This window comes from Aspergillus multicolor (assembly GCF_047715735.1).
Source record: "Aspergillus multicolor strain CBS 133.54 unplaced genomic scaffold BDW74scaffold_2, whole genome shotgun sequence".
NCBI classification, from domain to species: Eukaryota; Fungi; Ascomycota; class Eurotiomycetes; order Eurotiales; family Aspergillaceae; genus Aspergillus; species Aspergillus multicolor.
The window spans coordinates 2,151,769-2,176,307 of record NW_027395953.1 but is presented as its reverse complement, the minus strand read 5'-3'; the positions used below and the strand labels follow the sequence as shown (position 1 = coordinate 2,176,307).

At 52.3% G+C, this 24,539-nt stretch overlaps 13 protein-coding genes across 13 annotated transcripts; 5 read left to right on the top strand and 8 right to left on the bottom strand.

The window, feature by feature from the left end:
• Positions 1 to 623: 623 nt before the first annotated feature.
• Positions 624 to 2,164, bottom strand: BDW74DRAFT_173839 (proline dehydrogenase family protein; the record flags this gene model as incomplete). The annotated part of the gene is made up of 2 exons (XM_073727880.1): positions 624 to 1,434; positions 1,494 to 2,164. The coding sequence occupies 2 exons, from the start codon at positions 2,162 to 2,164 to the stop codon at positions 624 to 626; spliced, it is 1,482 nt and encodes a 493-aa protein (XP_073589108.1).
• Positions 2,165 to 2,620: 456 nt separating this feature from the next.
• On the top strand, positions 2,621 to 3,820 carry BDW74DRAFT_173838 (uncharacterized protein; the record flags this gene model as incomplete). Its single annotated transcript, XM_073727879.1, has 5 exons — positions 2,621 to 2,693; positions 2,756 to 2,865; positions 2,927 to 2,962; positions 3,028 to 3,704; positions 3,793 to 3,820. 5 exons carry the CDS (start codon positions 2,621 to 2,623, stop codon positions 3,818 to 3,820), a joined length of 924 nt encoding a protein of 307 aa, XP_073589107.1.
• A 160-nt stretch (positions 3,821 to 3,980) lies between these two features.
• BDW74DRAFT_165438 (uncharacterized protein) lies at positions 3,981 to 5,670 on the bottom strand (the record flags this gene model as incomplete). The annotated part of the gene is made up of 5 exons (XM_073726414.1): positions 3,981 to 4,415; positions 4,496 to 4,890; positions 4,945 to 5,136; positions 5,206 to 5,467; positions 5,527 to 5,670. 5 exons carry the CDS (start codon positions 5,668 to 5,670, stop codon positions 3,981 to 3,983), a joined length of 1,428 nt encoding a protein of 475 aa, XP_073589106.1.
• Positions 5,671 to 6,096: 426 nt separating this feature from the next.
• BDW74DRAFT_144973 (NAD(P)-dependent oxidoreductase) lies at positions 6,097 to 7,681 on the bottom strand. The gene is made up of 5 exons (XM_073723131.1): positions 7,305 to 7,681; positions 7,040 to 7,231; positions 6,623 to 6,960; positions 6,436 to 6,573; positions 6,097 to 6,377 (listed from the first exon to the last, which is right to left on the bottom strand). Exons 1-5 carry the CDS (start codon positions 7,341 to 7,343, stop codon positions 6,119 to 6,121), a joined length of 966 nt encoding a protein of 321 aa, XP_073589105.1. The 5' UTR covers positions 7,344 to 7,681; the 3' UTR covers positions 6,097 to 6,118.
• On the top strand, positions 7,643 to 8,622 carry BDW74DRAFT_186398 (dihydrodipicolinate synthase family protein; the record flags this gene model as incomplete). The annotated part of the gene is made up of 1 exon (XM_073731256.1): positions 7,643 to 8,622. The coding sequence occupies one exon, from the start codon at positions 7,643 to 7,645 to the stop codon at positions 8,600 to 8,602; it is 960 nt and encodes a 319-aa protein (XP_073589104.1). The 3' UTR covers positions 8,603 to 8,622.
• BDW74DRAFT_51495 (Zn(II)2Cys6 transcription factor) lies at positions 8,623 to 11,138 on the bottom strand. The gene is made up of 9 exons (XM_073733020.1): positions 10,947 to 11,138; positions 10,772 to 10,894; positions 10,619 to 10,725; positions 10,469 to 10,573; positions 9,880 to 10,421; positions 9,562 to 9,835; positions 9,334 to 9,512; positions 9,104 to 9,287; positions 8,623 to 9,058 (listed from the first exon to the last, which is right to left on the bottom strand). Exons 1-9 carry the CDS (start codon positions 10,994 to 10,996, stop codon positions 8,643 to 8,645), a joined length of 1,980 nt encoding a protein of 659 aa, XP_073589103.1. The 5' UTR covers positions 10,997 to 11,138; the 3' UTR covers positions 8,623 to 8,642.
• Positions 11,139 to 12,147: 1,009 nt separating this feature from the next.
• BDW74DRAFT_173833 (beta-class carbonic anhydrase) lies at positions 12,148 to 12,761 on the top strand (the record flags this gene model as incomplete). The annotated part of the gene is made up of 3 exons (XM_073727878.1): positions 12,148 to 12,154; positions 12,333 to 12,472; positions 12,531 to 12,761. 3 exons carry the CDS (start codon positions 12,148 to 12,150, stop codon positions 12,759 to 12,761), a joined length of 378 nt encoding a protein of 125 aa, XP_073589102.1.
• A 169-nt stretch (positions 12,762 to 12,930) lies between these two features.
• BDW74DRAFT_165434 (uncharacterized protein) lies at positions 12,931 to 14,889 on the bottom strand (the record flags this gene model as incomplete). Its single annotated transcript, XM_073726413.1, has 9 exons — positions 12,931 to 13,025; positions 13,089 to 13,217; positions 13,290 to 13,434; positions 13,493 to 13,741; positions 13,797 to 13,930; positions 13,989 to 14,037; positions 14,070 to 14,160; positions 14,217 to 14,487; positions 14,865 to 14,889. 9 exons carry the CDS (start codon positions 14,887 to 14,889, stop codon positions 12,931 to 12,933), a joined length of 1,188 nt encoding a protein of 395 aa, XP_073589101.1.
• Positions 14,890 to 14,912: 23 nt separating this feature from the next.
• Positions 14,913 to 17,258, top strand: BDW74DRAFT_165433 (sodium:solute symporter family protein; the record flags this gene model as incomplete). Its single annotated transcript, XM_073726412.1, has 7 exons — positions 14,913 to 15,504; positions 15,554 to 15,785; positions 15,841 to 15,913; positions 15,983 to 16,053; positions 16,248 to 16,465; positions 16,523 to 17,024; positions 17,225 to 17,258. 7 exons carry the CDS (start codon positions 14,913 to 14,915, stop codon positions 17,256 to 17,258), a joined length of 1,722 nt encoding a protein of 573 aa, XP_073589100.1.
• An 83-nt stretch (positions 17,259 to 17,341) lies between these two features.
• Positions 17,342 to 17,830, bottom strand: BDW74DRAFT_173829 (uncharacterized protein; the record flags this gene model as incomplete). The annotated part of the gene is made up of 1 exon (XM_073727877.1): positions 17,342 to 17,830. The coding sequence occupies one exon, from the start codon at positions 17,828 to 17,830 to the stop codon at positions 17,342 to 17,344; it is 489 nt and encodes a 162-aa protein (XP_073589099.1).
• A 314-nt stretch (positions 17,831 to 18,144) lies between these two features.
• Positions 18,145 to 20,013, bottom strand: BDW74DRAFT_186390 (nitronate monooxygenase; the record flags this gene model as incomplete). The annotated part of the gene is made up of 4 exons (XM_073731255.1): positions 18,145 to 19,060; positions 19,115 to 19,616; positions 19,685 to 19,946; positions 20,001 to 20,013. 4 exons carry the CDS (start codon positions 20,011 to 20,013, stop codon positions 18,770 to 18,772), a joined length of 1,068 nt encoding a protein of 355 aa, XP_073589098.1. The 3' UTR covers positions 18,145 to 18,769.
• Positions 20,014 to 20,151: 138 nt separating this feature from the next.
• On the top strand, positions 20,152 to 22,317 carry BDW74DRAFT_144966 (folic acid synthesis protein). Its single transcript, XM_073723130.1, has 4 exons — positions 20,152 to 20,218; positions 20,278 to 20,992; positions 21,041 to 21,249; positions 21,316 to 22,317. Exons 2-4 carry the CDS (start codon positions 20,798 to 20,800, stop codon positions 22,298 to 22,300), a joined length of 1,389 nt encoding a protein of 462 aa, XP_073589097.1. The 5' UTR covers positions 20,152 to 20,218; positions 20,278 to 20,797; the 3' UTR covers positions 22,301 to 22,317.
• Positions 22,318 to 22,471: 154 nt separating this feature from the next.
• BDW74DRAFT_51439 (ADP-ribosylation factor GTPase-activating protein) lies at positions 22,472 to 24,428 on the bottom strand. The gene is made up of 6 exons (XM_073733018.1): positions 24,296 to 24,428; positions 24,098 to 24,233; positions 23,861 to 24,044; positions 23,086 to 23,804; positions 22,720 to 23,037; positions 22,472 to 22,671 (listed from the first exon to the last, which is right to left on the bottom strand). Exons 1-6 carry the CDS (start codon positions 24,359 to 24,361, stop codon positions 22,643 to 22,645), a joined length of 1,452 nt encoding a protein of 483 aa, XP_073589096.1. The 5' UTR covers positions 24,362 to 24,428; the 3' UTR covers positions 22,472 to 22,642.
• Between the last annotated feature and the right edge of the window lie 111 nt (positions 24,429 to 24,539).

Here is a 24,539-nt window from a genome sequence, read left to right as displayed (position 1 = left end):
GATAGTAGCGCAGTCTGAGGAGCTCGAATGTAGAGTGAGGAAAACAAGATGCAGTGAACCCCTCACCCCTCCAAGGCATATCTTATCAAGACCGGATCGCCTCCCGGTGAGGGGGCCGGGCCCGGTTCCCACCCCGAGATGGGGTCCACATGCAGCTGCAGGCATATCTTCCCCGGGATGCTGATATCATGAGATGGCAAACAAACTGATTTGTGTTTATCTTGGTTCGATATGCTGGAGATAGCATCTGCAGAGTAATCGCATCTCTTCCTTTCGGTGAGAATATCTGTATAGGGTTTCGACTTCCGGTTGGGGCGGGTAGAATGGACCAGGTCGGATGTGAGCCCTAACCCTAACTCCATGATGTAGACATCATGGAGTAAAGTATTGGAGCGTACAAAGTGCTTAGCGGTAGGAATCTGTGCATTGCTTTTTTTTGTTGATAGTAGACTACTATTCTACAGCACTTGTCAAGGAAGAGTCAAAACTAAAAAAATATTCTATCTGCCTCGCAGATAACACAATCGTATCATGAAATAAACCGTCATTCTCATTCTCATCATCATACCTAAAATAACCTCATAACTCATGAAAAGCATAATCGTACCCATATCCAACCCCCCTTAAGAGCTAAACCCAAACACTCCCCTTACCCTCCGTCCAACCTCCCTCTTCAACGCAGCGTACTCACTCCCCGTGCGCCCAACCGCATCCCGATTCTCAATGGCCCGTCGTAAAAGATAAGCAAGACACTCGCCCAACCCACCCCAGGTCGAGCACTTATAAACCTTCGGCTCCTCCTTCTCACTCTTCAGCGCCAGTAAACTAAAGCTCACTTCATCGCTCATGCCGTGCAGCTGCGCGAATCCCACGGGGACAGTTGGGAGGTTTTCCTTCACCCGCTGCTGGTGGAGAGCGTGTGCAGCCATAACGGAGTCCTTGTTGTGGCTTGCTAGGAAGAGGTTCACAAACGGAAAGGGTTTCTGAGAGCTGGAGCCGAAAGAGCCCAGTTCCTGACGCAAGGCGCCCTGCGCAATAGAGTTATACGCCCTATCCGTGTCTTCCTTCGTATCATGGATAAGGCTCCGCTCGTCAGAGGCGATATACGCGCCCCGAACAAGTTTAAGGCCCAGTGTAAACCCCTCTTCGCTTGCGGCTTGCAGATGCTTCTCGATGGTGGCCGGTGTACTCTTCAAATAGGCCTGGTAGGTATTGTACACGCGTGCATAGCCGTCCGTGTTGAATTTCCGCATCAGGTCGAGTGTAACACGTAGAATGCCAGAGAGGAAATGGTGGGACTCGGCGTCGACGAGGATGCGTACGCCTCGCGCGGCGCACTTGGAGGCAATTTCGTCGAGGGCCGACAGCATTTGGTCTGGGGGGAGGGAGCCCGTGCTGAAGGCGGAGGTTACGGAGGGGCCGGCGCCGGTTAATCTACATGTACTTGTCAGCATCGAAAAAAGATGAGAATATGAAGGGAATGAAAGGCATACTTCAACGCAAGATAATCCTCACCCCCCAGGAGGTCAATCGTCTCAACAGTACCCTTCCTCCACGCCTCGATCTGGGCACAGAACTCTGCATTCTGGACACCATCTTTCACATCCTCAATGCCCAATCCAACCTGCGTCTTAGTCTTTGCGTCGAACACCGTCTCCTTTGCGTACGTCATGATTGTACCCTGGAACCCCATGTCGGACAGCTGCCGGACGGTCTGCCGGACCTCATCGTGGGTCTCGCCGGCGCAGAATTGCTTGTAGAAGGTTGCTTTTAGGATGGAGTGTAGGATGGGATTGCGGTCGACATTCAGGAAAGGCCCGGAGCGGGGCTTGCAGAGGAAGGAGAGGGCTGAGAGAGAGGGGAGGAGGAGGTAGGGCTTTGAGGAGATGGTGGCGATGAGGAGGGAGCGGAGCAGGACCGGGGTTGGGAGGGCGGAGAGGGCGGGGGGTGTAGAAGTCAAAGATTCGGCGGGTTTGAGTTCGCTAGTTGGGAGGGTTGTAGCGGAGGTTGTTGAGTTTGAGCGCACTTCGACTCGGGGTGTCTTTGGTTTGGTGGTGTTGAGGGTTGAAATACTTCGTCTTGAGTGGGAGCGGGTGGAAGTCGGCGTCAAGACCACGACGCGAGGGAGGGCCGGTTTCCCAGCTGTGAAGGTGAAGAGAGACATCTTTACTTTGCACTTCAAGCAGTCTGATCCTGTCCTTGTCAACTTATCCTCCATTTCAGTACATACTTATAACCCCCTCGTATAGAAATCAGGAACTCGGCCTGCCTCCCGGTGCCACATCTCTATCTCACTGCGGGGTATGCACGATAGCAGTCACCTGGCGATACACCTCCAGATTCTGGAGATAACTTCCTCTTACGTACAATCCAGGCATGAAGTCCTCGCTATCTCATCCGACTGGATATACCCCGCAGATAGGCATGTCGTGGGTGTCGGTCGTGGTACCGACTATCAACGGAGGGGGGACCGTTGCTGGCCACGGTCTGGATGCCAGCGCAGCGTATCAGTTGGAGTAAGTATAGCTGAGCCAGGGAATGTTCCATGGTTCGAAGGAAGAAAAGAATCCTCTGAGGCCTTGATAGAGGCTGTTTGCCAGCTTACTGAATTCGCCACGCAATGTCTGAAACCAAGAGTACGGCGAAGGAGTTCATGGTAGGAGCGGCCGGGGGTATAACGCAGGTTATGATTGGTTCGTTCTATGCTCTCTTTGTCCATACTCTACAATGAAGAACATTGTTGATAGATCTGTAGGCCAACCATTTGATATCGTCAAGGTTCGCATGCAAGTGCAGGCAAATCGAAGTGCTGTCCAAGTTGCGCGGGATATCTGGAAGAATGAGGGTGCTTTGGCTTTTTACAAGGTGAGCGCTATCCAAAAAACCATACCCTCCCTTCTAAGCTGTATTATACTAATGCTGCCAGGGAACCCTCCCACCCCTCCTCGGCGTCGGGGCCTGCGTACGTCTCCTCCTCCCTATTCCTATCCTCCATATGATTGATCCTCTAACCACTGTTAAATGCAGATAAGCATCGTCTACTCAACAAACCACACGATAACCCAATTTCTGCAATCCTCCAACTCAAACCCGAACTCCAATGCACAGGGACACCCCCTAAGCACCCCGCAAATCTTCCTATCCGGCGGTCTCGCCGGCCTCGCGAATAGCTTCGTCTCCGGTCCAACAGAGCACATCAGAATACGGCTTCAAACACAGTCCTCCAATACCTCCACCTCCCTTGCCAACACTCACACCGTTAATGCAAAGCCGTATAATGGCGTTCTCTCCTGCATCCGCCACATAACCACCCACGCCGGGATACCCGGCCTCTACCGCGGCCAAGTGCCCACGATGCTCCGCGAATTCGGGAGTTACGGGGTTTGGTTTTCTGTTTACGGATACTTAATATCCCGCCTCACAGCGCCCTCTTCCACATCCTCTCCCCAAGAAAATGCAATACCGAAGTGGAAAACAGCAACCTGCGGCGGTCTTACCGGCGTGGTCCTCTGGGGCGCAAATTACCCGTTCGATGTGGTGAAGAGTAAGATGCAGGCGGATGGGTTTGGTGCGCAGCAGAAATACAGGGGTATGAGGGATGCTATCAGGCAGACTTGGAGGAGTCAGGGGGTGACGGGGTTCTATAGGGGGGTAGGCACGGCCATGGGCAGGGCGGTGCCGGTTTGTGCGGGGACTTTTGTTGTGTATGTTCCCTTCCCTTTCTATTTTCTTGCTTATCGACTGGCTTAGGAGATGTTGATGAGAGAGAGTGCTAATGAGGTGCTGGTGTAGGGTTGAGATGGTTAGGGGGTATATGTAGAGTATGGCAGATGGGTTATGGGGATTAGAGACTGGAGGACGGACCGACTCACTAAACCTATGAACAAGATATATTATGAACAATGAACACTCAAATTGAAATCCAGAAGTATCTACTCTACCCCCTTTCAATCCCAATCCCCTCCAGCCAAGACCAAGAGCTAAACACTCCCCGAATTATCACTACAACTCCAAGCCCCCGACCCCCCCGTCGCCCGATAAGTCTCCACAACACCAACAACACTCCCATAAGTCCCAGCAACCATACAAAACGTGCCAATGACAATAACAAAGCTCGCCCAGGCCACCATACCCATCCACACACCCCTTGCTTTAGCGTTCGTCTCCGTCTTGCCCCTCTTCCAGTTGTCGTACAGCCACATGCACCCCATCGGTTGGAAGGACATGAGTGTGCCGAGCAGTGCACCAACTAGACTCACCAGCCCGTCGAACACGGGGATTGCGGAGGCGATGGTGTAGGCTATTATTGTTATGCCGAGCGTGCAGGAGAGCCAGGTTGCCCAGTGCGTGAGGGTGTTGGAGGTTAGATGGCGGCTGCCGCGGAGGAGGCGGATGAAGATTATTTTTGCGGGTAACTATCCACAACCATCAGTATTTCACTTTTAGGTAAATGGTTAAGGGGGCTGGGAGGGGGAGGGGGGTGAAGGGGGCGTACATGGATAACAAGCATCGTCGTCACAATCAACCCGGGCAACGCAAACCCATACGCCACCTTCTTAACCATCGGTCCCGCGGACCCCAGTGCAGGAGACGCAACATAACTACCGCAGAAATAGTAGACCACCGTCCCAATGGTAATGTAAATCGCCGTAACGCCCGACTGGCAGATCATAAGACTGCGCGTGTAGTACTTCGGATCACGCATTTCGGAAACAATCGCGAAGAACGCCGGTGTGCCGCAGTATGCAAAAATTAGCGACGACACGGCGGTGATGGCTTCGGTGAAGGAGGGGTTGCCGATGATCTTGAAGTCGGATTTCCAGGGCGTGTCGGTGACGGGGGCTTCGGAGGGGCGGTCTTGCACGCCGACTGCTATTGTTACGGTGAAGACTGGTAGATTTGTTAGAACACGGTAAATGAGAAGAAGGATGGAATGAGGCGTACTCGCTGTAAGGATACAGGTTAAGCCGATCCATGCAGGGAAGCCTAGTTTGCCGAGGGTGCGGATACTCCCAAGCATGAAGCCAATGATGGCTGCAACGGCCACGAAGATAGCGGTGCAGGCGCCGTGCGTGGAGACGGCGTTTAGGCCGATGGATATACTCAGCATTCCGGAGCCGGCGACGAAGATCCAGTCTGGCCACCACTATCGTTAGCCATGATCCTCATTGCAAGGAGCAGTTCGACAGAGAGACATAAACATACAGAGAACATATGCCCCCCCAAAGAAGGCCTTGCCAGGCTTCCCAAACATCAGACCACCGGCATCGGCAATGGAGTAAACCTCGCGGTGGTTCAACTTGAACACGCCAATCATGTAATCCGACCACGTCGTTATAGCCGCAATAACCAGCATACAGATCATGCCTGGTATAAGGCCTAGTACATCGAATGCAGACGGTATGGAAAGGACACCTAGGCCGATCTGCGTCTTCATCATGAGCGCGACAGTGCCGAGCCAGCCGACCTGCACTTGTCAGTTCGTCTCCTTCTGGGTTCATATTGTGTAAAGAGGTGTCTACATACATCACGATAGTTCGGCCCATCCTCAGAGATCTCACCAAAGACGTCGTCGTGGGCTGTGGCTGGATGGGGTGCAACCTCGCCCTCTGCAAGAACTGACGGGACCTGGCCCAGAGCTGGGTCCTCGGGTTCATGCTCGGGCTTCATCTTGTACTCTGTTGACATTGTAATAGAGACAGTGGAGGGTGTTGATGAGAGTGGAGAGAAAGGGCTGGATAGGAATGGGTCGGAAACGGGGCTGGGTAGGAATGCTAGCCTTTTATGGCATCTACGGTACTGCGAAACCTTAGGGCCAAGCCAAGGCGTTTCCCTAGGAGAACAGACAGACTATCAGGCGAATTACATCAGCGGTCAGGCAATCTGGGGCGCTTGGGGTAGTGAAACGCCCCGGGCTGAGCTTGAGGTCATTCGCGTGGAGATCTGTTATCAATTGGGATAGGGAGTCGGCAGGCCTGCCGTGCGCTATTTACCGGGAGCGACTGCGATGCGGGGGATCGTCTGCCGGAGTTTTCCCGACCTCTATCTCGGTGCCTATCCGGGTTATTCTATACTCTATGCATTGTTGATACGTACTCTATGCCGAGACTCTGCCAGTTCATTCCTGCCGGCTGGCTTCATTCCAGAACGGCATTCCCGCCTGCGTCCGGAGAACGCCGTACATTGAGCTGCTGTCCAAGCACTCGCCTCCGAATTCTCGCGCAGAGCGCATGTTGTTGCTTGCCAATTCCAAACCGGGGAGCTTGGTGTTGGCTTCCTTCGCGATGGATAAGGCGTGGTCCGCGTCTTTAATGGCCAGTGAGACTCCGAATCCAGGACGGATATTGAGCGGCGGTGCGTAGATTCCGGTCGTTAACCTAAGAGCATCCAGGGTTAGCTGGTCTTTATATACATCAAGCGGCGAAAGTAGCATACCTCTTCGAGTATCCCCCCGCAACAGCCCCGAACGACTCGGTGATCAACTGCTCCATTGCCGCCGTCCCCAGACCCGTTCGCTCGGCGAACACCTGTGCTTCCCCGACTGCTTCCATCAGATTCAGCGTGATGATATTCCTGTCGCAATTGTCAGCTTCCTTTACCACCATTGGTGCAGCGCACTAACCCCCCAATCTTCAACAAACTCGCGCCCTTCGCCTCCTCCCCACACTCAATGACCTTTTTCCCCATAATACCAACAATATACCGCCGCACATCAATCTGGTTCGCATTCTGGCTCGGCCCGCCAAGTGCAAACACCAGCTGCCCCGTCTGCGCAACAGCGGGGCCCCCGAAGACCGGCGCTGATAAGAACGTCGCGCCGAGATCGGAGAGCTCACTGGACACTTGCGCTGTCGTGGCGGGGTGGACGGTCGAGCAGTCAACAAAGGTTTTCTTATCTATGGTGAGGCTGGATGATGATATGGTGTTGATTGTTTCAGTGAGGATCCTGTCGTTGGAGAGCTGTAGATACGCGGAGATTAGTTAGTCAAGAGGTTTAGTCATGGGAGGTTAAGGGGAATTGGAGATGAGATGAAGATACCATGGTAAAGATAACATCGCACTTCTCGACAAGGTCTAGCAGATTCTCTGCAGGAGTTGCGCCGAGTTCTTTCAAGCTGTCGCCGGCGGACAATGTGCGGTTGTAGTATGTCAGGTTGTGCTCTTCGGAGCTTCTGGATAGGTGTCGCTGCAGGTTCGTGGCCATGGGAAGGCCCATGGAGCCGAGGCCATACTGTCGCGAAGCAGTTATTAGCATACGTTCTATATCGCAACAGGTAGAAAGCGCCAATTGAGCGGTTACTCACCCAGCCAATGCGTGGTGTCGTTGCGCGCTTGAGGATCATTGCGATGTATCACGTCCAGGTTCTTGTCCGTCGAGATAGTCGAAACCCAGACGGCGCGCAAAGCATTTGTACTGTAGTTATTCATCGTCGGAGTAGATAGTTATCGCGATAACGTCGGATGGTTCTCCGAGGGAAAGTAGATAGCCCTCCGCCGCATACCCCGCAGCCTCGGGGGTTCATCCGAGAGGAGTCTGTATAATAATTCATGCGATGCGCCGACAGAATGCTAAATCTACACTGCGAAGAAAAGAACCATCTTTGCCTACCATCCAGTTTCTGATCAACCCTATACGAACAAGATGGCCCCTCACGTTCCCCCCGCCGGCATCTGGGTCCCCGCCGTCACGCCCTTTGACCACTCTACCGACACACTCGACGTCGAGGCCTTCAAGAAATACACCAAATACCTATCCTCCCACCTCACAGGCCTCGTTATCCTCGGCACAAATGCTGAAGCCTTCCTCCTCACGCGTGAAGAACGATTCGGTGCCATCAAGGCCGCCCGCGAAGCCGTTGGCCCCGAATACCCCATCATGGCGGGCGTCGGCGCCCACTCCACAAAGCAAGTTCTCGAGCTCGCCAATGATGCTGCAAAAGCCGGCGCAAACTACTTGCTCATCCTACCTCCTGCGTACTTCGGCAAGGCGACCACCCCTGCAGTCGTCAAGCGATTCTTTGCAGACGTTGCTGCCAAGGCGCCTCTACCAGTCGTGATCTATAACTTCCCCGGCGTTACGAACGGCGTTGATATTGACTCGGAGAGTATTGTTGATATTGTGAAGGCCTCGAAGGAAGCAAACGGTGGCAAGAGCAACGTCGTCGGCGTGAAGCTCACTTGTGCGCAGGTCGGAAAGATCACAAGGCTCACAGCTGCATTATCGCCTGAAGAGTTCTCTGTCTATGGCGGACAGTCGGACTTCCTAATCGGTGGTCTTTCTGTCGGGTCCGCCGGATGTATTGCTGCGTTTGCGAATGTCGTTCCCAAGACGATTATGCAGATCTACCGACTGTACAAGGCTGGAAAGGTGGAGGAAGCTTTGGCTCTGCACCGCAAGGCCGCGCTGGCCGAGTCTCCGTGCAAGAGCGGAATTGCGTCTACCAAATATGCTGCGGCGATCGTATCTGCTTCTAGGGCGGGCATCGAAGGCGCAGAGGAGAAGTTCAAGCCGAGGACTCCGTATGAGGAGGCCGGGGAGCCGGCCAAGGCTAATGTGAAGAAGGTCATGGCTGAGATCATAGCTATCGAGGATAGCCTGTAGTCATGTCTAGCATTAAACATCAATCATACATATCTTAGAGTTACCAGATCTGATTCTCAGTAACTGCATGTGCAACCCAGTCCACGTCGCCTGTGTCGATCGACTCCGCGACCGCCATGATCTCGGCAGTTGTCAGTCCATCATTCAGGCCTGGTAGGTCTGGAATGCGGTACGCAGGTGGCAATGGGGATGGCAGCTCGAGCTCTTTTCCCTTGGTTATGTCGTCGGGTTGCCGATCTGGTGCAAGCTGGTAGAGGAGCGCGCTCATTTGCTCGAGCTCGTTCTTTCGGTATTGTGCGATCAAGTTTCCGCGAGATATCATATCATCTAGAATCAGGTAACTCTTGTGTAGCCACGGCCGTCGGCTTTCCAGGAGGGCACAGTCGATAGCCGGCGCCATCAGAAGAACAACGCTGGAGACAAAGGTCGATTCCAGGTCGAACGGAAGAAAGCTGTCTGCGGGGGTCAGCTTAGCAGTGTTGAAAAGATCAAGTTGCTCACCAAGAAGACTTTGTTCGTATAAGCTGCTGAGGATGTTAAGCTGTTGCTGCGCCGAGTCAATGCACACTTGCAGCAGTCGGAGCACATTGGCCGACGAGTTCAATGTCTCAAGGCACGTATCGGCGGACTGGAAGTGCATCTTCAAAAAGCATAAAAGTAGCGGACGTGTTGCGAGGACAATGCACTACACATGTGAGCATTGCCCTGATTCTAAGGTATCTGGAACATACCTGGTGATAGAGTAGATGCAGATGAGCGGACATTCGGGAAACTCCACTTATCGTAGCCTTGTCCAACTGCAAGTCAAACGATCGCTGAAGATCACCGGCTAGATCAGTCGTGCTAGCTAGGGCAGCTTTGGTCCGTAGCAAGAACTTGCGGTTAAGTCGGCCATCCGCTCCATATACAGCTGTCAAGCAATGAGCACTCGTCTGAAAGTGCGCACAGGGACAACATACTGCTATTGATCTCGGCGATAATCTGGCACATGCGGATTTGCATGCTTAGCGCTACCACCTTCTGAGGTGACCCAGGGAAGGCAGGAAGCTGAGGGTGGATGTGGCTGTCTTGAATCGACTGCGGCAACCCCATCAAAGAGGTCATTTGTCGGTCCAGTACATAAACCGTCCACCATATTTTGCGGCACCTTTGGACAAGAGCTTCACCGAGGTGCAGCACGGGCATGTCAGTATGCATACCCTGGGCGAGAGCAATCCTCATCGCTTGTCCGATCTGACCAGTTAGCTGAGAAACAAGATCCGCAAAGCTCTACTTACATAATTATGTGCGGAGTTTCGATGATCCAGTGCTTGAAGATACAGTGCGATGCAACACAAAATCTCCGTTGCGATCGTAGAGTCTCTAGCCAGGTGCGTCGTATCGGGAAGCAGTTGGAGGGCTCTGGTAAAGAACTCGCAGCCAGGAGGGCGGGTATCTCGATTTCGCTGCACAACAAGAGCTTTTCCAAGGGCGATAATGGCCAAGTAGTGGATGTACCATAGGTTATCTGTCGCCATCTGCTGCTGAGGATCTTCATAGAACGCATACAGCCCGCCCATAAATGTCCCTTCATCGAACAGGTGGTACAGCTGTCCGGCATGGAACTTGACCGCATTGATCAGATAGATTGAGTAATCCAGGGTTGGGACTATAGGTGCTTCTGCATAAACAGTAGTTCTAAGTCCATCCCAACCCAGATCATATGTGGAGCCTTCGAAAAGCAAGGTATCTGTTGGGAGTGGAGAGTTGTAAAGATGTTCATGGGTCATGCCCAGTATCTTTCGAGCGAACGACCAGTTTGATGAAGTCCCCATGTAGACTATACGCGTAAGCTTCATCCGTCAGGTAAACTCATAGTGCACCTACAAGTCTGTCCGGTTATTGAAGTCGTAAAGGCCGACGGTCCGGTAGACAATGGGTTGGTCAGATCGGCGTCTTCGAGGTTCTGGCTATACCGATCTTCCTCTCCGCCTGCGACAGTCAGATAATTGTTCGGGAGAATGTAGAGACGCCTACCTTCATCAGGCCGTGTTCTTTCTTGGTCAATAAAACTATGCGGACTTGACAACGCGTTCTCATCCCGTTCTAGTAAAGCAATCCTTCGCTGGAGGTCCTCGATGAACCTAGGTGGCGTCAGCTCGTGCGGGCAGAACAGACGACGCAACATACCCTCGAGTAACAAGAACTTTCTGATCTCTATCATCGAAGACGCACGTCAACTTGCGCTTATGGCATGTATTGCAGGGCTGAAACCCCGAGCACTTGATTTTCTGTTTGCGGCACCGTTGGCATCTACAGCCACAACCAGGTTAGCCCAGCCAAGAAAAAGCCGCGATTAGCCTACGCATTTGTTGACCGCTTCCTGATACCGTTCTCCTTGTGTGATCCGTCCATTTCGTAGATTGTTGAGTATATTGAGATAGCCCGCGCAACGCGCAATCTCGGGAGCGGCACGACACGACATTGTGGGAAGCGGACGGGCTCCGAAATGCGGGGTGGCCATAGTGGAGTCTGTCACCTGGCTATCTTATCATGGCAGGAAATATTGCCCTGAATAGGAATCTCTTGGAGGGCGTGCATGAATAGTCCAGTTCTAGCTCGTATCCGCCCATTGTGCTTGATGATAGCAATGACCGGCAGCGCTCCCGGTCTGATATCCGGAAACCGGCTACGCTCCCGATGTTGTATCCGGATGACGATCAGCTTCCCCAGGATTCATCCAAACGTGTCCAGTTCCCCTATTGGAACTTTGACAGATTCCCCCGCATTGTGGTGAGCGGATCAGCCGATCACTCAATTGACCCCGGACCCTGGGTTCCGCAGTTGATGAACCAAAGGGCGTACGGAGGAGGCGAAGACGGTAGATATAACGTAATTCGAGCTATTTCAGCCATTAGAGTCAGTTTCACTGTAAAATATCGTCAGTGAAGCATCTTACCTCTTTCTGAAAGATGAATAGTATCAGGAGAACAGAGGTGCGGAGTTGAGGAGTTGGAAGACTTCCAGGTTACAAAGTCGGACTGATTAGGCCTAGCGTATAGTCCCCGACACCTGAGACCTGAGGCACCAAGTCGCGCTTTCCCAACATCTCAGGTGAATTCATCTTCACCTCGCTTCAGACGATCATAAGTTTTTTTCCTGGTACCTTCTGCTTAAGTTGTATTCTGCTCGAGGCTATAGGACTGCTCTGAGCGTTCCCTTCGAAATGGAGAGCTGTCCTCAATCTGGAGAGATGCAAGTCATGGATATTCTCAATGACAAGAACATTTTCCAACATTCGAATGAGCCCCAGGACTGTTGAAAATGCCCTTCAAGAGCTCGTACACTGGGCGGGTAGTACTTACTTCTCTTTAGAACGCGATGACCATGTCTCGTCTAGCTCATATTTGACTCCCAATCACGCAAGCACTACTCAGCCACATGAAGCATCTCACAAAACTACGAGAGGCCCATTCAGTAAGGCCAGCAATTGATCTAATCCTCAACCTATATTCATTTTAACACGTCGTTCGTCTTCTCACAGACACGGGAGTTCGAGGCTGCTAATGAAAAGTACGTGGCGGCCTTTAGCAAAGGCGACCTTACGCTCCCTCCGGCTCGGTGAGTAAACTTCCTCCAAGGCTCGGCTGACTGTCGCTGATCATCTTGTTTATAGGAAGGTAGCAATTTTGGCATGCATGGATGCTAGGCTAGTTAGGTATCCCTTCTCAGCTGCTAATTGCCTATACAGATCCCGCCATAGCCTTGGGTCTTGAAGAAGGCGATGCTCATGTCATTCGAAATGCTGGTGGGCGTGCCATCGATGCCATTCGTAGCCTCGTGATATCGCAGCAGCTTCTGGGAACGAGGGAGGTTGTTTTGGTGCACCATGTATGAGCTCTTACTATACACCGGTCGTGTTCAGACAGGCGGCGCTAACCATCCATAGACGGATTGCGGCATGTTGACTTTCTCCGACGAGGCTCTTCGTCAGAAAATCAAGTCTGAGCTTGAACAAGACGCGGATCATATCGCCTTTCTTCCTTTCAAGGATGTAGAACAAAGCGTCCTGGTTGACATCAAGGTGTTAGAACAGCATCCTCTTCTTCTCGACGTCCCGATTACCGGCTACATGTACCACGTGGAGACTGGAAAGATTGCCAAGGTCCAGCGTCCTTAATTGGATGAGCATGAAGTTTACAAAATTCATGTTCTGCTGAGAAGAATTGCCAATTAGTTGGAGAAAGCACGTTATCAATTCCAATTCCGTTTCGGCCAACCCCCGTCCAACAACATATCACAAGAAATATTCAGGCCAGCAATAACAATGGGGCTACAGCATTTTAGCTTTATGTATACCAACTCGGCTCCGGGGCTTCCTTTAACAGCGCCCACGAGCCCACCTCGCGGAACTTGTAGGCAATCGGGTCATGCAAACTATGAACTGCAAACACGAGGCCGCGTTAGCGTCTCAGTCGGACTTGGCCGTCTGTTAGAGGAAGCATACCTCGAGTGTTCCTCCAGAAACGGTCGAATCTGTATCGGCTCAGGCTCGCGCTAGCCCCAGTCAGCTCGAATATCTTAGAAGCTGTTTCCAACGCCGTCTCGATGGCGTGCGCTTTTGAGGCCGCCACCTCTGGAAACAAGCCGAAATGGGTCAGCCAAAGTCTTATCTCAGAAACCGCAGGAAGGGAGTAGTTGAACTCACGAACGGCGATCTCGCCACGTGCGGCGTGCGTCAGCTCAGCTCGGGGTGCATGGATGGCTTTGGAGACCAGCTCAGCGGTGCGATCAATCAGAGCTTCGGCCGCCCAGATTTTTGCCTGCAGTCTTCCATACCCTTCGAGGATGTACTAGTTCACCAATTAGTTGACTCATTGACTTGCTCGACTCAATCGCAAGGGCACTCACCCATTCTTCAGTAGCTTTTGTCTTGTTGTCCCCGCCATAAGGCCATGCTCGAGTCCTGGTGCGTGTGTACTCTGCAGCCGTCTCCAAGGCACCGATAGCGGCGCCGACATGCACAGCAGCAAATTGCAACTGGACTGGTGGGAGGATAAAATCATGGTATGCATCTCGCGGCGTCAACTGTTTGTCGACGAAACCCGCAGCCTCAGACCACAGAACCTTGACATTGGTGATTACGCAGCCTCCAGATTCCTGACATGGTTCTCAGTGGAAGTTCAATGTCCATGCTGTAGTGGCTTGGACTTACTGTCAAACGTTGTCCAATGACATCCCAATCACCCTGGAAGGTTATTCCAGGCTGCTTGGTAGGGACGTAGGCAAAGACATGCGTCCCGCCCCTAAATACGCCTTCTAGTACCGTAATGTCGCTGATCACGCCTCCTATTGCGAGTATTAATGTCAGTGACCAGCGAATGAACTTATCTTACGGTGCCCATACCCGTGGAGAAGAACTTGTCTCCGTTGAAAACGAGCTCATCACCGGCATTCTCGGCCACCATGTCCGCATTTCGGGATTGACTGCTCCTCCAAGGTAGTAGTTCCCTTCCGTGAACTCTCGGAGCCATCGCTCAGCTTGCTTGGGAGTCCCCAGGATCTGGCTGCTCCAGAACCTGGAATACTGTTAGCAATGTTATATACAACGGCTCCCAAAATCTTCACGGCTCACCAGGAGTAATGGTTCCCTAGCAAATGTCCAATGCTAGCATCCGCTTTAGCAATCTCCGTCGATACCTTGTACGAGGTCCCCCAGGTCTCGCCTCCGCCACCAAATTTGCGCGGCCCTAGGAGGTTTACTAATCCAGCATCTTTCAGCAGCTGCACTTCGGCAAACGGTGGCTTTGAAGCTGCATCACGCTCAACCGCATCAATCTTCAAGACTGTAGCTGTCTCTTGTGCTCGCTTAATCCATTCGTCACGGCCAGTCGGCTTGGGGGCAGCTTTCCAGCGTAGTGAAGCGGCAGCGCGGGCTTGTTCACCTTTGAAAGTTTGCATTGAATGAAGTAGTGCCGGGGTCTGAAATTGCTGAAGATAGCGGTGCAAGGTACCAGGAAAGATCAATGATTTGAGGATCGATTTAAACTTGACCGCGCCACTTTCTCACACCGACAAGACGGATGCTTCTCCAACAAGCGCGGATGGCGTGAGATGCTGAGCGAGTCCGCAATGCGTCGTTTCCAACTGCTTGCAGATAGCCCGTCTTTTAGGTCTGGTTATGCCATTATGCCACCGCCCTAGTATGACGTGCTGCGGCTCGCTTCAGGTTTCATAGCAAGTGAGTGTCTTATTAGCAGTTGTCTGGCCACGCCGAACATACCCTGGCAAATGCAGCCTTGAGGCATCTTCAGCCATTGTACAGGTTAACATGGCGGCCGATTCGCTATTCCCCATCTTCAACCAGGGAGTCGGCTATGGCATCGTAATAGGGTTAGGCGGCTTGTTCGCCGTACTCATGAGCCTAACAACCTACGCCCTACAACGATACATGTCGGAAGTCCAAGACTCAGAAATGTACTTGACAGCGAAGCGTTCCGTGCGTTCAGGACTAATTGCCTCGTCCGTGGTCTCACCATGGACCCTGAGTGCAACGCTTCTCTCAAGCACGAACTTCGGCTACTCATACGGAATCGCCGCGACATTCTGGTTCGGTGCAGGCTGCTCTGTCCCCATCCTTACCTTTGCTGTCCTGGCAATCGAGCTCAAGCGCAAAGCACTCAATGCACACACTTTCTTGGAGCTGGTTAAGCATCGATACGGCGCACCGGGTCACATCGTCCTTGCCATTTATTCCCTAATATACCAGATATTTATCTCGGTCAACTTGCTCGTTGGCGGCACGAGTATCTTCCACCTCACCACTGGGATGCACCAAGTTGCTATCTGCTTTTTGTTTCCTTTGGGTGTCTGCATCTACACGTTCTTTGGGGGTATCAAGGCCACCTTTTTGACGGAATGGGGTGGGTCTAATGCCTTACTCAGGGGACATTGTTAGCTAACAACTCACAGTTCACACTGTCATTCTCTTCGTCATCATGCTCGTTACCATGTTCATGATGTACGCAACTTCACCTCATGTAGGCTCGCCCGGCAGAATGTGGGAGCTCCTTATGGCTGCGTCCGAGATTCGGCCAGTGGAGGGGAATGCAGAGGGTCATCTGCTCACCATGAAAAGTGTCTATGGCGGGCTTGTTGGACTTACTTTCCTGGGCGGAGGGTTCTCGGCGACGGTGGATTCTCAGTACGTCTCGTCTTTCCTTCTTCTATTCAGTTGTGGAACTGAGCTCAGCTGGCAGGCTGTTCCAAAAGGCTATCGCTGCTGACCCTAAATCCACGGTTGCTGGGTACCTGCTAGGGGCTTTGTGCTGGGTAAGTCGAGTCCTCCAGGCGAATTGTGATCTCGAAGTCACCCTTGCTGAGTCTGAATGCAACAAATAGTTCACCATCCCCTTTTGCATCTCGACGACATTTGGTCTCGGTGCCGCAGCGCTTGAGCATACCCCTGCCTGGTATGTACGTCTCCTACAGCAATTTTAAGCTTCAGGAAGCTTGACGCTGGATCACCCGGCAGGCCAACATACCCCAAACCAATGTCCGCTTGAATCGTGACAAACGCCCTAGAAATGCCGTACGTAGCCTATGTCATCCTCGGCAAAGGCGGCGTTATCGCAGTGCTTTTGATGCTCTTCCAAGCCATCACGAGCGCATTGAGCTCAGAGACAGTGGCAGTAACAATTCTGGTCACTTACGATTTCTACCGCTCATACGTCAATCCCTCCGCTACAGGCAAAGAGCTGATCTTTGTTTCACATGTCGCTGTCGTTGTGTATAGTATCGTCGTAGCTTGTGTGGCTGTGGGTCTCTGCTATGCCAACTTCTCCGTCAGTTTCATTGTCACGGCTATTGGTATTATTATTGACGGTAAGATATTCTCCCGTTAATGTCGCTATTGCAATAGGGTATTCTAACAATCAACAGGCGCGGTAATACCCAGCGCATGCACTCTCTTCTGGCGCAAACAGAGCAAATACGCAGTGACCCTCGTTCCAATTTTGACCTCCATCGCCAGCATCGGCACTTGGATCGGAGTTGCATATCACCGCGAAGGCGTCGTGAGCGTCGCAACCCTATCCGGATTCTACCCCTGCGTAGCGGGCAACATGCTCGCCTTGACTACACCAATCGTGCTCACGCCGCTTATTACCTACATTCACCCCGAGAATTACGATTTCAGAAATTTCGAGGAGATCAAATTAGTCGATGACAGCAGTATCGCGACCGAAGCGGAGTCTGAGATGGCGCAAGAACAAACGCAGAACAAGACCACGAATGCCCAGGCCGTCACTCCAATCCAAATTCCAGAAGAAGCTGAGAACGAGCGCGTGGGGCTCCTCCGAGCCCGCAACATTGCCCTCGGTGCTGCGCTTTTCATCGCAATCTCAATGACGATTTTCTGGCCGATCCCCATGTATGGGACCGGGTATATCTTCTCCAAGAAGTTCTTTACCGGCTGGATTGTGGTTACATTCATTTGGGCATTTTTCGGAGCCCTCACAATCACTTGCCTACCCCTTTGGCAGAGCCGGCGCAGATTCGTGCCTTCTTCTGTGCGATTTTTTCATCGTCTCATGCAGCAAGTAAATAAAACTGTCTCTCATAAGTATTTACTTTTCACATCAGGCATATGGCTAACATCACAGGTCGCGAAACATAATATCCTCTCAGAACTACCGAACCTCATCTCCATCATTTGCCCAGCAAATAACCTCGTTGCCAAACATACAATGATACAGTGCACTACCACCCACTCACCTCTCTCTTCGACTCCAACCACATCTCCCCCAATTGCTCCGGAAGCGACAACCAACAATCCTCAGTGTTCGCCACAGCCTCCCTCACCCTCCTCTGCGCAACAACCAACCCCTTCGCCTCGGGCTCCTTTGCAAGAAGCTCAAACCACGGCCTGCTCCTCCCATCAGCTCGCTGTACACAACTCTCCGCAATCCTCGGAATATTTCTCTTCGTGTTCTCAAGCACAGAGCCCATATCGTGCGTTAGGATCTTGGGATTCGAGTGCTTAACCAGCACAGACGAGATCGTGGACTTCCCGTCGCCTCGGTCGATGTACCCCGTTACCTTTCCATATCGGTCGAACACGTTGTAGTAGGTTGTGCCGTGGATTGCGAGGGGGCCGAGAGTCAGGATGTAGACTTTTGCACTGGAGGTCGCGTAGTTTATTGGGATTATGTGTAGGCTTAGGAGGGGTGGGGTTTGGTCTTGGGGCATTTTGTTGGTTGTCCTGTTAGACATATGGTTTTGGTGTGAGGTGAGTATTGTTAGTGGCTTGGGTAGGTAAGTGATTGATCTCAAGGTTGTTTTAGTATAGATATTTATTTTCACTGGTGCCTATGGGTACTGAGAAGGAAATCAGGGCTTGTGGGATGGTTTGGTTTCGTCTTGTCTCATCGTATATTGATTGCTCTTCTCTGACTGGCGCGATATTCTTTGATGGTGAAAGAAGTGATAAAGACATAGCCCTAACTCTACACAGAGGCAGTCTCATCCGCAGCGAAAAAAAGCTAGCCAGTCATTCAACGCTCTTGGTCTAATTACTTAAGAGATAATGAACAATGTCTTGTAATTCGTACGCCTGTCTCAGGGTCCCAAATTCTGTAGGAACAATTTTGCTAGAAATATGCACTGGTCAGGTAGGACAAGCAACGTCCTGGATGCGCGAAGCTACGTAGTAGGGAAGGCGCACGCAAACGACCTTGAATATGTGGCACGGTCAGGTAAGTAAGAGCGCATAGACCATGCCGAAACTCTAAGCGTCATGCGCTGGAACATAATCTAACCAGCATCTTCCAGAAACATCAAGTCTTCCAGAAACATCAAGTATATGTACGGGATACACGACCGCAAACACTAAAAGATTGATTATCCGGAAACTGGGTATAAATACCTGCCTTGCACTCGCTTTGCTCCATCCCTTCTTTTCTCTCTTCACGCATCTTATGATATCTATTTTGTTGGGTATTTTTAGAATTTATTCCAAAAATCTTTTCATTTAGTGTCATGAGATGTGAACATCATTCCTACAAGGGCTGCCATCCCAAACCAACTGGCTATCAATACCATATCATAACAATAAATGCGTTATCAAATGCATAGCGGGGTATATGCGCCGCCAGAGTATATCTCAAACAAGCAAAAGTATTTACGGGCTTACAGCTTCGCAAGAAGCTTGTTGCCCTTAGCCAAGAGGACAGCCGCATCATCGACGAGTTCATCGACGATCGCCTTGGCGGACTTCTTCTCGTTCACTACGGCGGCGACCTTGCCCATCAGATATGGGCGAGCGTTCTCGAGGTACTCGTCGTCCACGTCATCGGGGATGTTCTCCATGTCGTGCTCGACTGGGATGACACCCTTGGAGGTCAACTCCTTGATCTCTTGCTGGCGGTTGTTCTCCCAGTTGAGGATGTATTCGTTCTTGCGCACGCGCAGGGGTCGGCCCTAGTACCGTTAGCCGACTGGCCTAATGTATATCTGTTCCGAAGAAGGACGTACAGTGAAAATGATTGTGCGAATATTGTCCTCAAAGCCAGCAGTGCGGACAGCCTCCTGGTGAGCCTTGGGGGCACCCGCCTCCTCAGCGAGAATGAAGCGGGTACCGACCCAGACACCGGAGGCTCCGAGCATCAGAGCAGCGGCAAGGGAGTTGCCATTGAACAGACCACCCGCAGCAACGACCTGCACAGGCTTGCCGGTGAAAGAGCTGATCTTGCCCTCGCAGAGCTTGGCAACGGTAGGGATGAGAACCGTCGTGGGAACATCACCAGTGTGACCACCACCCTCACCACCCTGGGCGCAAATGATATCCGCACCGACGTCAATAGCCTTTTGCACGTGCTTTGGGTGGCCAATCATGTTCATGTACAGGATTCCATGTTTGTGGAGCTTGTCAACAACGGCCTTGGGAGGGACACCGACGGCAGAGACGAAGAGCTTGGCACCGCTCTCGATGATGATGTCGACGAGTTCGTTCAGCTTGCCCTTTGTGTAGTCGTAGCTAGAGCGGTTAGCAGCAGAACGAGGAAAGAATGTACCAACGCGGGTTTAAAAAGAGTAAAAACATACTTCGTCTTGCGCGCGCTTCCACCAACTTGAGGGAGCAGCAGGTCAACACCGAAAGGAGCGTTCTTGTCCTTCAGGAAGCTCTTGAGTTCGGCGACCTGCTCGCGGAGCATGTCAGGAGTGTATCCGACACCTCCGATGACACCGAGACCACCCGCGTTGGTGACTGCTGCGGCCAGCTTGGGCCCAGCAGCTACGTTCATTCCTGCCAGCAGGACGGGGTGGTTGATCTGGAGCAGATCGGTAAGCGTAGTCTTGATCTTCTCTGGGCAGAGTCAGCTCAGGTGGCCACATTGTCACATGCGAGGATGGAACATACGGGGGGAGGCCATGATTGTAGGTAAAGCGGCGAAGAAGAATAAAAAGACTGGGTATAGAAAGAGAAGAGGAGCGTAAGATATGAAGAGAGAGTAGGAAACAAGGATGAGAAAGCTGAAAGAACAAATATAGAGCAAGGGCGCTGTCAACCGAGGCGGAGACGACTGTCGGCGACGCCGTAATCAGAAAAGCCTCGGCTGAACGTGCGGATACTATGGGGTAAGCTGTCACCTGACACGGGCGGCACATGGTCTGACGTTTCTGCCTTTATTCCTCAGGCCTAAAATTCATGTCACGTGCTCCGGCGACATTTTCGACGACATGACGTATCCAGCGAGATTCTATAATTCCAAACGACACAATTACGAGAGATGAGGGCTCTGTCAGTGGGGCCATGGCAAGGCTGTGCTATTTCTCCAAGCCCAGCCCTTCGCGCTCGCTTACTGCGATCAAGAGCATGCAGCACGGAGCTGTCGGACAGGTTGTACGGGACCTTGCATAAGAGGTGATTTCCTAGCCACTGTACATACGAGCCAATTTTAACTGTAATAGAGATCATCATTGCGGTATGTGATGCTGCTCGAAGCCCAGTTAGCTTCCAGTAGTTTTTGTTGTGCAAGAACAGCGTCTCAAAATTGAGCCGTAAGCTGACATCCAGCAGAGCTCTCACAACAAACTGCATGCCCCCGGCGCCCGGTCTTCAAGCTTCACGTCGCCACTGCTTATCATGAGCGTCTGAAGTTTTTGTCGAGTACCCGGCATTACTCCACCAGTCAATCAGCTCCGCTTAAAGCTGCAATGGATGCTATCAAGCCCAAGCATAGGGCATTTATTGCTCTTGGCAGCAATGTCGGGGAGCGGGTTGAGATGATCGAGATGGCATGCCTCGAGATGGACAGAGCCGGCATCAAAGTCCTCAGGACCAGTTCCCTGTTTGAGACAGCGCCAATGTACTATCTCGACCAGGAGCCTTTCATGAACGGCGTTTGCGAGGTGCGTCTCTACTCTCATGATAAGAGTAGTATTCTCTAACTTCTTCAGGTCGAAACAACCTTGCAACCCCTGGAGCTTCTCGATGCACTACAGGCCATTGAGATTGGTCTAGGCAGGAAGAAATTGATTGACAAAGGTCCGCGCTCAATTGACCTCGACATTCTCCTCTACGATCAAGAAGTCTTCACCCACGACCGTCTCAACATCCCACACAAGCTAATGCTAGAGCGAGACTTCGTCCTCCGACCTCTAAGCCAGTAAGCACACCCAGTCCAGCGCCCAGCCCTAACCACTCACCAAAGAGCCAAATCTAACAATAACAGACTAATCCCCAACGAAATCCCCCCAATCAAGAACCACAAAACAACCTACGCATCCATCCTATCCTCCCTCCCACCCCCCTCCCCAACCCCCGTCGCAACAACCTACATCTCACCCTCCTTCCCATCCCTACGCGCCACAGACCCCTCCCGAAAAACGCACATAATGGCAATCCTAAACCTAACCCCGGACTCCTTCTCCGACGGCGGCAAACACCCGGCCACAGATCTCGAAACCCTCAGCGCAACAGTCCGCTCCTTCATCGCATCCGGCGCGACAATCATCGATATCGGCGGCGAGAGCACACGACCGGGCTCCGTCCCCGTCGGCGTCGACGAGGAACTCCGCCGTGTCATCCCCGCCATCCGGCATATTCGCGCTTTTATACCGGAAGCAGCGAATGTCGCCATCAGCGTCGATACGTACCGCGCGCGCGTCGCGGAGGAAGCACTGGCCGCAGGCGCGGACATCATTAATGATGTTTCAGCTGGGGCGTTGGATCCGGAAATGCTCTCTACCGTCGCGCGGTCCGGGAAAGCAATCGTGCTCATGCACATGCGCGGATCACCGTCTACAATGACGAAGCTGACGGAATATCCGAACGGCGTGATCCCCGATGTAAGCAGTGAGCTTCTCGAGCGGATTGCGGCCGCTGAGGCGGCGGGGATACGGCGGTGGCGGATGATTCTCGATCCGGGTCTTGGCTTTGCAAAGAACCAGGCCGAGGATCTAGCTATCTTGAAAGATCTTGCTGCTTTCAGGAGCATGCAGGGGCTGGAATACTTTCCATGGTTGATGGGGCCGAGTCGGAAGAGGTTTATTGGGCGGCTCACAGGTGTTGAGAAGGCGAGCGAGCGTGGTTGGGGGACGGCGGCGACGGTCACGGCGAGTATTGCGGGCGGTGCGGATATTATACGGGTGCATGATGTGAAGGAGATGTGGCAGGTTGCTAGGGTTGCGGATGCGATATATCGGGGTGTGGAGTAGATGGTCTAGGACTGGGAGTGTGTATAAAATATAGTCTATGGTTTTGTATAGAAAAACTAAAGCTGTATCTTTGAACAAATGTACAGGAGCTTGGAAGAGAATATAAAAGGCCAACGGTGGTCATCAAAAGTGACTCAAATATTTTGAACTAGTTTGCGAGTAGAACAAGTGATCCATAGCGGTTTGGCAAGAAGGCTAGTCCTGGTATAAAGTCGGACCGCTGCTTCCAACGCCTGAAACACAACTACGGGTACGAAGTAAAGGATCAAATAAAGGAAACAGGCTGGCTAACGCGTTCTTAAGCTGAGGATATCATCGTCGAATAGAAACTCTGGCACTTATTTAGCTGTTGAGATAACTGCGTATAGCACCTGCATACTTGTTAGTAATAGCTAGAATAGGGACAATGATAGACTAACCTTGCAGCTTGCTCGCACCATCACCCACGAGCTGCGTCAAATTCTCAAGGTCGTCTCCAGCAGTGATACCAAATCGTCGAACGAAGTCCTTTGCTGCGTTCTCGAGATCGCCGTACGTGTCGTCCACAGGAGGGTAGTCATCTTCAGGTCGGCCGAAGTACGAGTTGCTAGAAATAGCCTGGGCACCGTCGAACTGGCGGAGGCGCTCCTTGGCCTCTGACTGCGCAGCTGGGTCGAATCGGTCACGTCCGAAGAACTCGTCAGATGAGATACCCTTTTGAGCTCCAAACTTGCTCTTTGTTCGCTTGATTTCTTCCTCTGTAGTACTATTAGCCATGCACATATAGTAAGTGTTTGCAGACGCACCATCTTCAGCGGAGCGCGCGGCACCAATGGCACCAAAGCCGAGCTTCTTAGGCGGGGGCGGCTTCGAGCTAACGGTTTGACCAAAGCCAAGCCTGCCCATGCCCATTCCAAGACGCTCCACATCGCTAGAGTTTCGTTCGTGTGTGGTCGCGGTGGCACCAAAGCCGCCCTTGTTAGGGCTAAGCGGGGTTGGCGAGGCGATAGCAGTAGCTCCCGCGCTGGGGGCCTTGGCCTTGGCCTCTGCCTCTTCAGCTTCAGGGTTGTAGCCGAGCTTCTCGATACGTTCCGCCTCCTCCTTGGCCTTCCTCTCCGCCTCGTCAAAGTCAATTAGATCCGCTCCGCCGAGCTTCTTCGCACCCAGTTTGGTCGGCTTCTTGGCTCCAAGAACACTGCCCTTCTTCGTGGTCGTTGCTCCAGACGTCTTTCGAGCAGCAGCGCTAGCCCTGATCGCTGTCGGTGCCGGTGAAGCAGGCAAAGATTCCTTATCGGAGGAAAGAGGCGACTTCGAGCGCGAGGTGTTCGCGCCTGCGTTCAAGAAAGGAGAAGATGTACGGCTGACAACAGGGGGTGTGCCAGTGCGGGAAGGGGGATTGCTGGGTCGCTTGATGGACGGCTTGTCCCAGGATGAAAAGAAATCGTCGTCATCGCCTGCGGGCGTGCTAGAGCCGTTTGACGTCGCACCAGCGACGACGTCTGTAATCACAACCTCTTCGGGGTATCTAAGAGGGAGAGGGGTCAGCATATCCATTAGGCCTTGAGTTCAACTAAAGCTTACTCTTGTGCATCCAAAGCTGCGCGCCTCTTTAATTCCTCCTTGTACTTGACAGCGGCGTTCGAGGTGTATTTGACCTTGGAGTCCTTGCTAGCGAGGGCGGCCGACCCTCCGTTCGATTGGAAGTATTTCGTGGCGGACTCATTTCCACCGACTTTCATGACACGAAGCTGTTCCCATTGCCATTCTAATGCCGATATTAGTTGTGGACAGATATCATTTCGAGCATAGGTGGCATACGATCGAGGTTTGTGGAACGAACGAAGGAGATGTGGACACCGAGGTTGCGGTGGTTCGCTGAGCAGTCAAGGCACAGGTAGATACCAAAAGGCACAGACGACCATGTAGGGTTCTTCGAGCCGCAGTCAAAACATATCTGGAGGTTTGCACGAGCACGAGGTCAGTCTAGGAAAATGCGGTATGGAGGGGCTCTGGCACCTTGTTTGCGGGTTTTGTTTTGAGCTTCTCAAAGATCTTTTGAGACTCCGCCTTGGTAGCACTCATGGCGGTGGTAGAAATATATCAGCAGGTCAAATGATGACTGGAATGAAAGTGCCCGACGCAGTTCGTGGGAGAGTCGGAGGGAACTTGAAGGGATCCCGGGCAGCTTGAGTCGGGGGGGCGAACGTGGTCGGAAAGGGTCTGGCGCCTAACCGTATTTGCATTCTGTTTCCGCAGCCGC

What these genes read in the sequence shown, in the direction of transcription:
- BDW74DRAFT_51439 (XM_073733018.1), bottom strand. Translation starts at nt 24,361, where the DNA reads ATGAGTGCTACCAAGGCGGAGTCTCAAAAGATCTTTGAGAAGCTCAAA. An exon ending in GCAGCTTTGGATGCACAAGA is followed by an intron (nt 23,805 to 23,860) that starts GTAAGCTTTAGT and finishes TCTCCCTCTTAG; the next exon opens with ATACCCCGAAGAGGTTGTGA. An exon ending in TGGTGCGAGCAAGCTGCAAG is followed by an intron (nt 22,672 to 22,719) that starts GTTAGTCTATCA and finishes ACAAGTATGCAG; the next exon opens with GTGCTATACGCAGTTATCTC.
- BDW74DRAFT_51495 (XM_073733020.1), bottom strand. Translation starts at nt 10,996, where the DNA reads ATGGACGGATCACACAAGGAGAACGGTATCAGGAAGCGGTCAACAAAT. An exon ending in TTCAATAACCGGACAGACTT is followed by an intron (nt 10,422 to 10,468) that starts GTAGGTGCACTA and finishes TTACGCGTATAG; the next exon opens with TCTACATGGGGACTTCATCA. An exon ending in ATACGAACAAAGTCTTCTTG is followed by an intron (nt 9,059 to 9,103) that starts GTGAGCAACTTG and finishes TGACCCCCGCAG; the next exon opens with ACAGCTTTCTTCCGTTCGAC.
- BDW74DRAFT_144973 (XM_073723131.1), bottom strand. Translation starts at nt 7,343, where the DNA reads ATGATCCTCAAGCGCGCAACGACACCACGCATTGGCTGG. An exon ending in CGACACCACGCATTGGCTGG is followed by an intron (nt 7,232 to 7,304) that starts GTGAGTAACCGC and finishes GCTTCGCGACAG; the next exon opens with TATGGCCTCGGCTCCATGGG. An exon ending in GCGATGTTATCTTTACCATG is followed by an intron (nt 6,961 to 7,039) that starts GTATCTTCATCT and finishes GCGTATCTACAG; the next exon opens with CTCTCCAACGACAGGATCCT.
- BDW74DRAFT_144966 (XM_073723130.1), top strand. Translation starts at nt 20,798, where the DNA reads ATGGATGCTATCAAGCCCAAGCATAGGGCATTTATTGCTCTTGGCAGC. An exon ending in TCATGAACGGCGTTTGCGAG is followed by an intron (nt 20,993 to 21,040) that starts GTGCGTCTCTAC and finishes TAACTTCTTCAG; the next exon opens with GTCGAAACAACCTTGCAACC. An exon ending in GTCCTCCGACCTCTAAGCCA is followed by an intron (nt 21,250 to 21,315) that starts GTAAGCACACCC and finishes TAACAATAACAG; the next exon opens with ACTAATCCCCAACGAAATCC.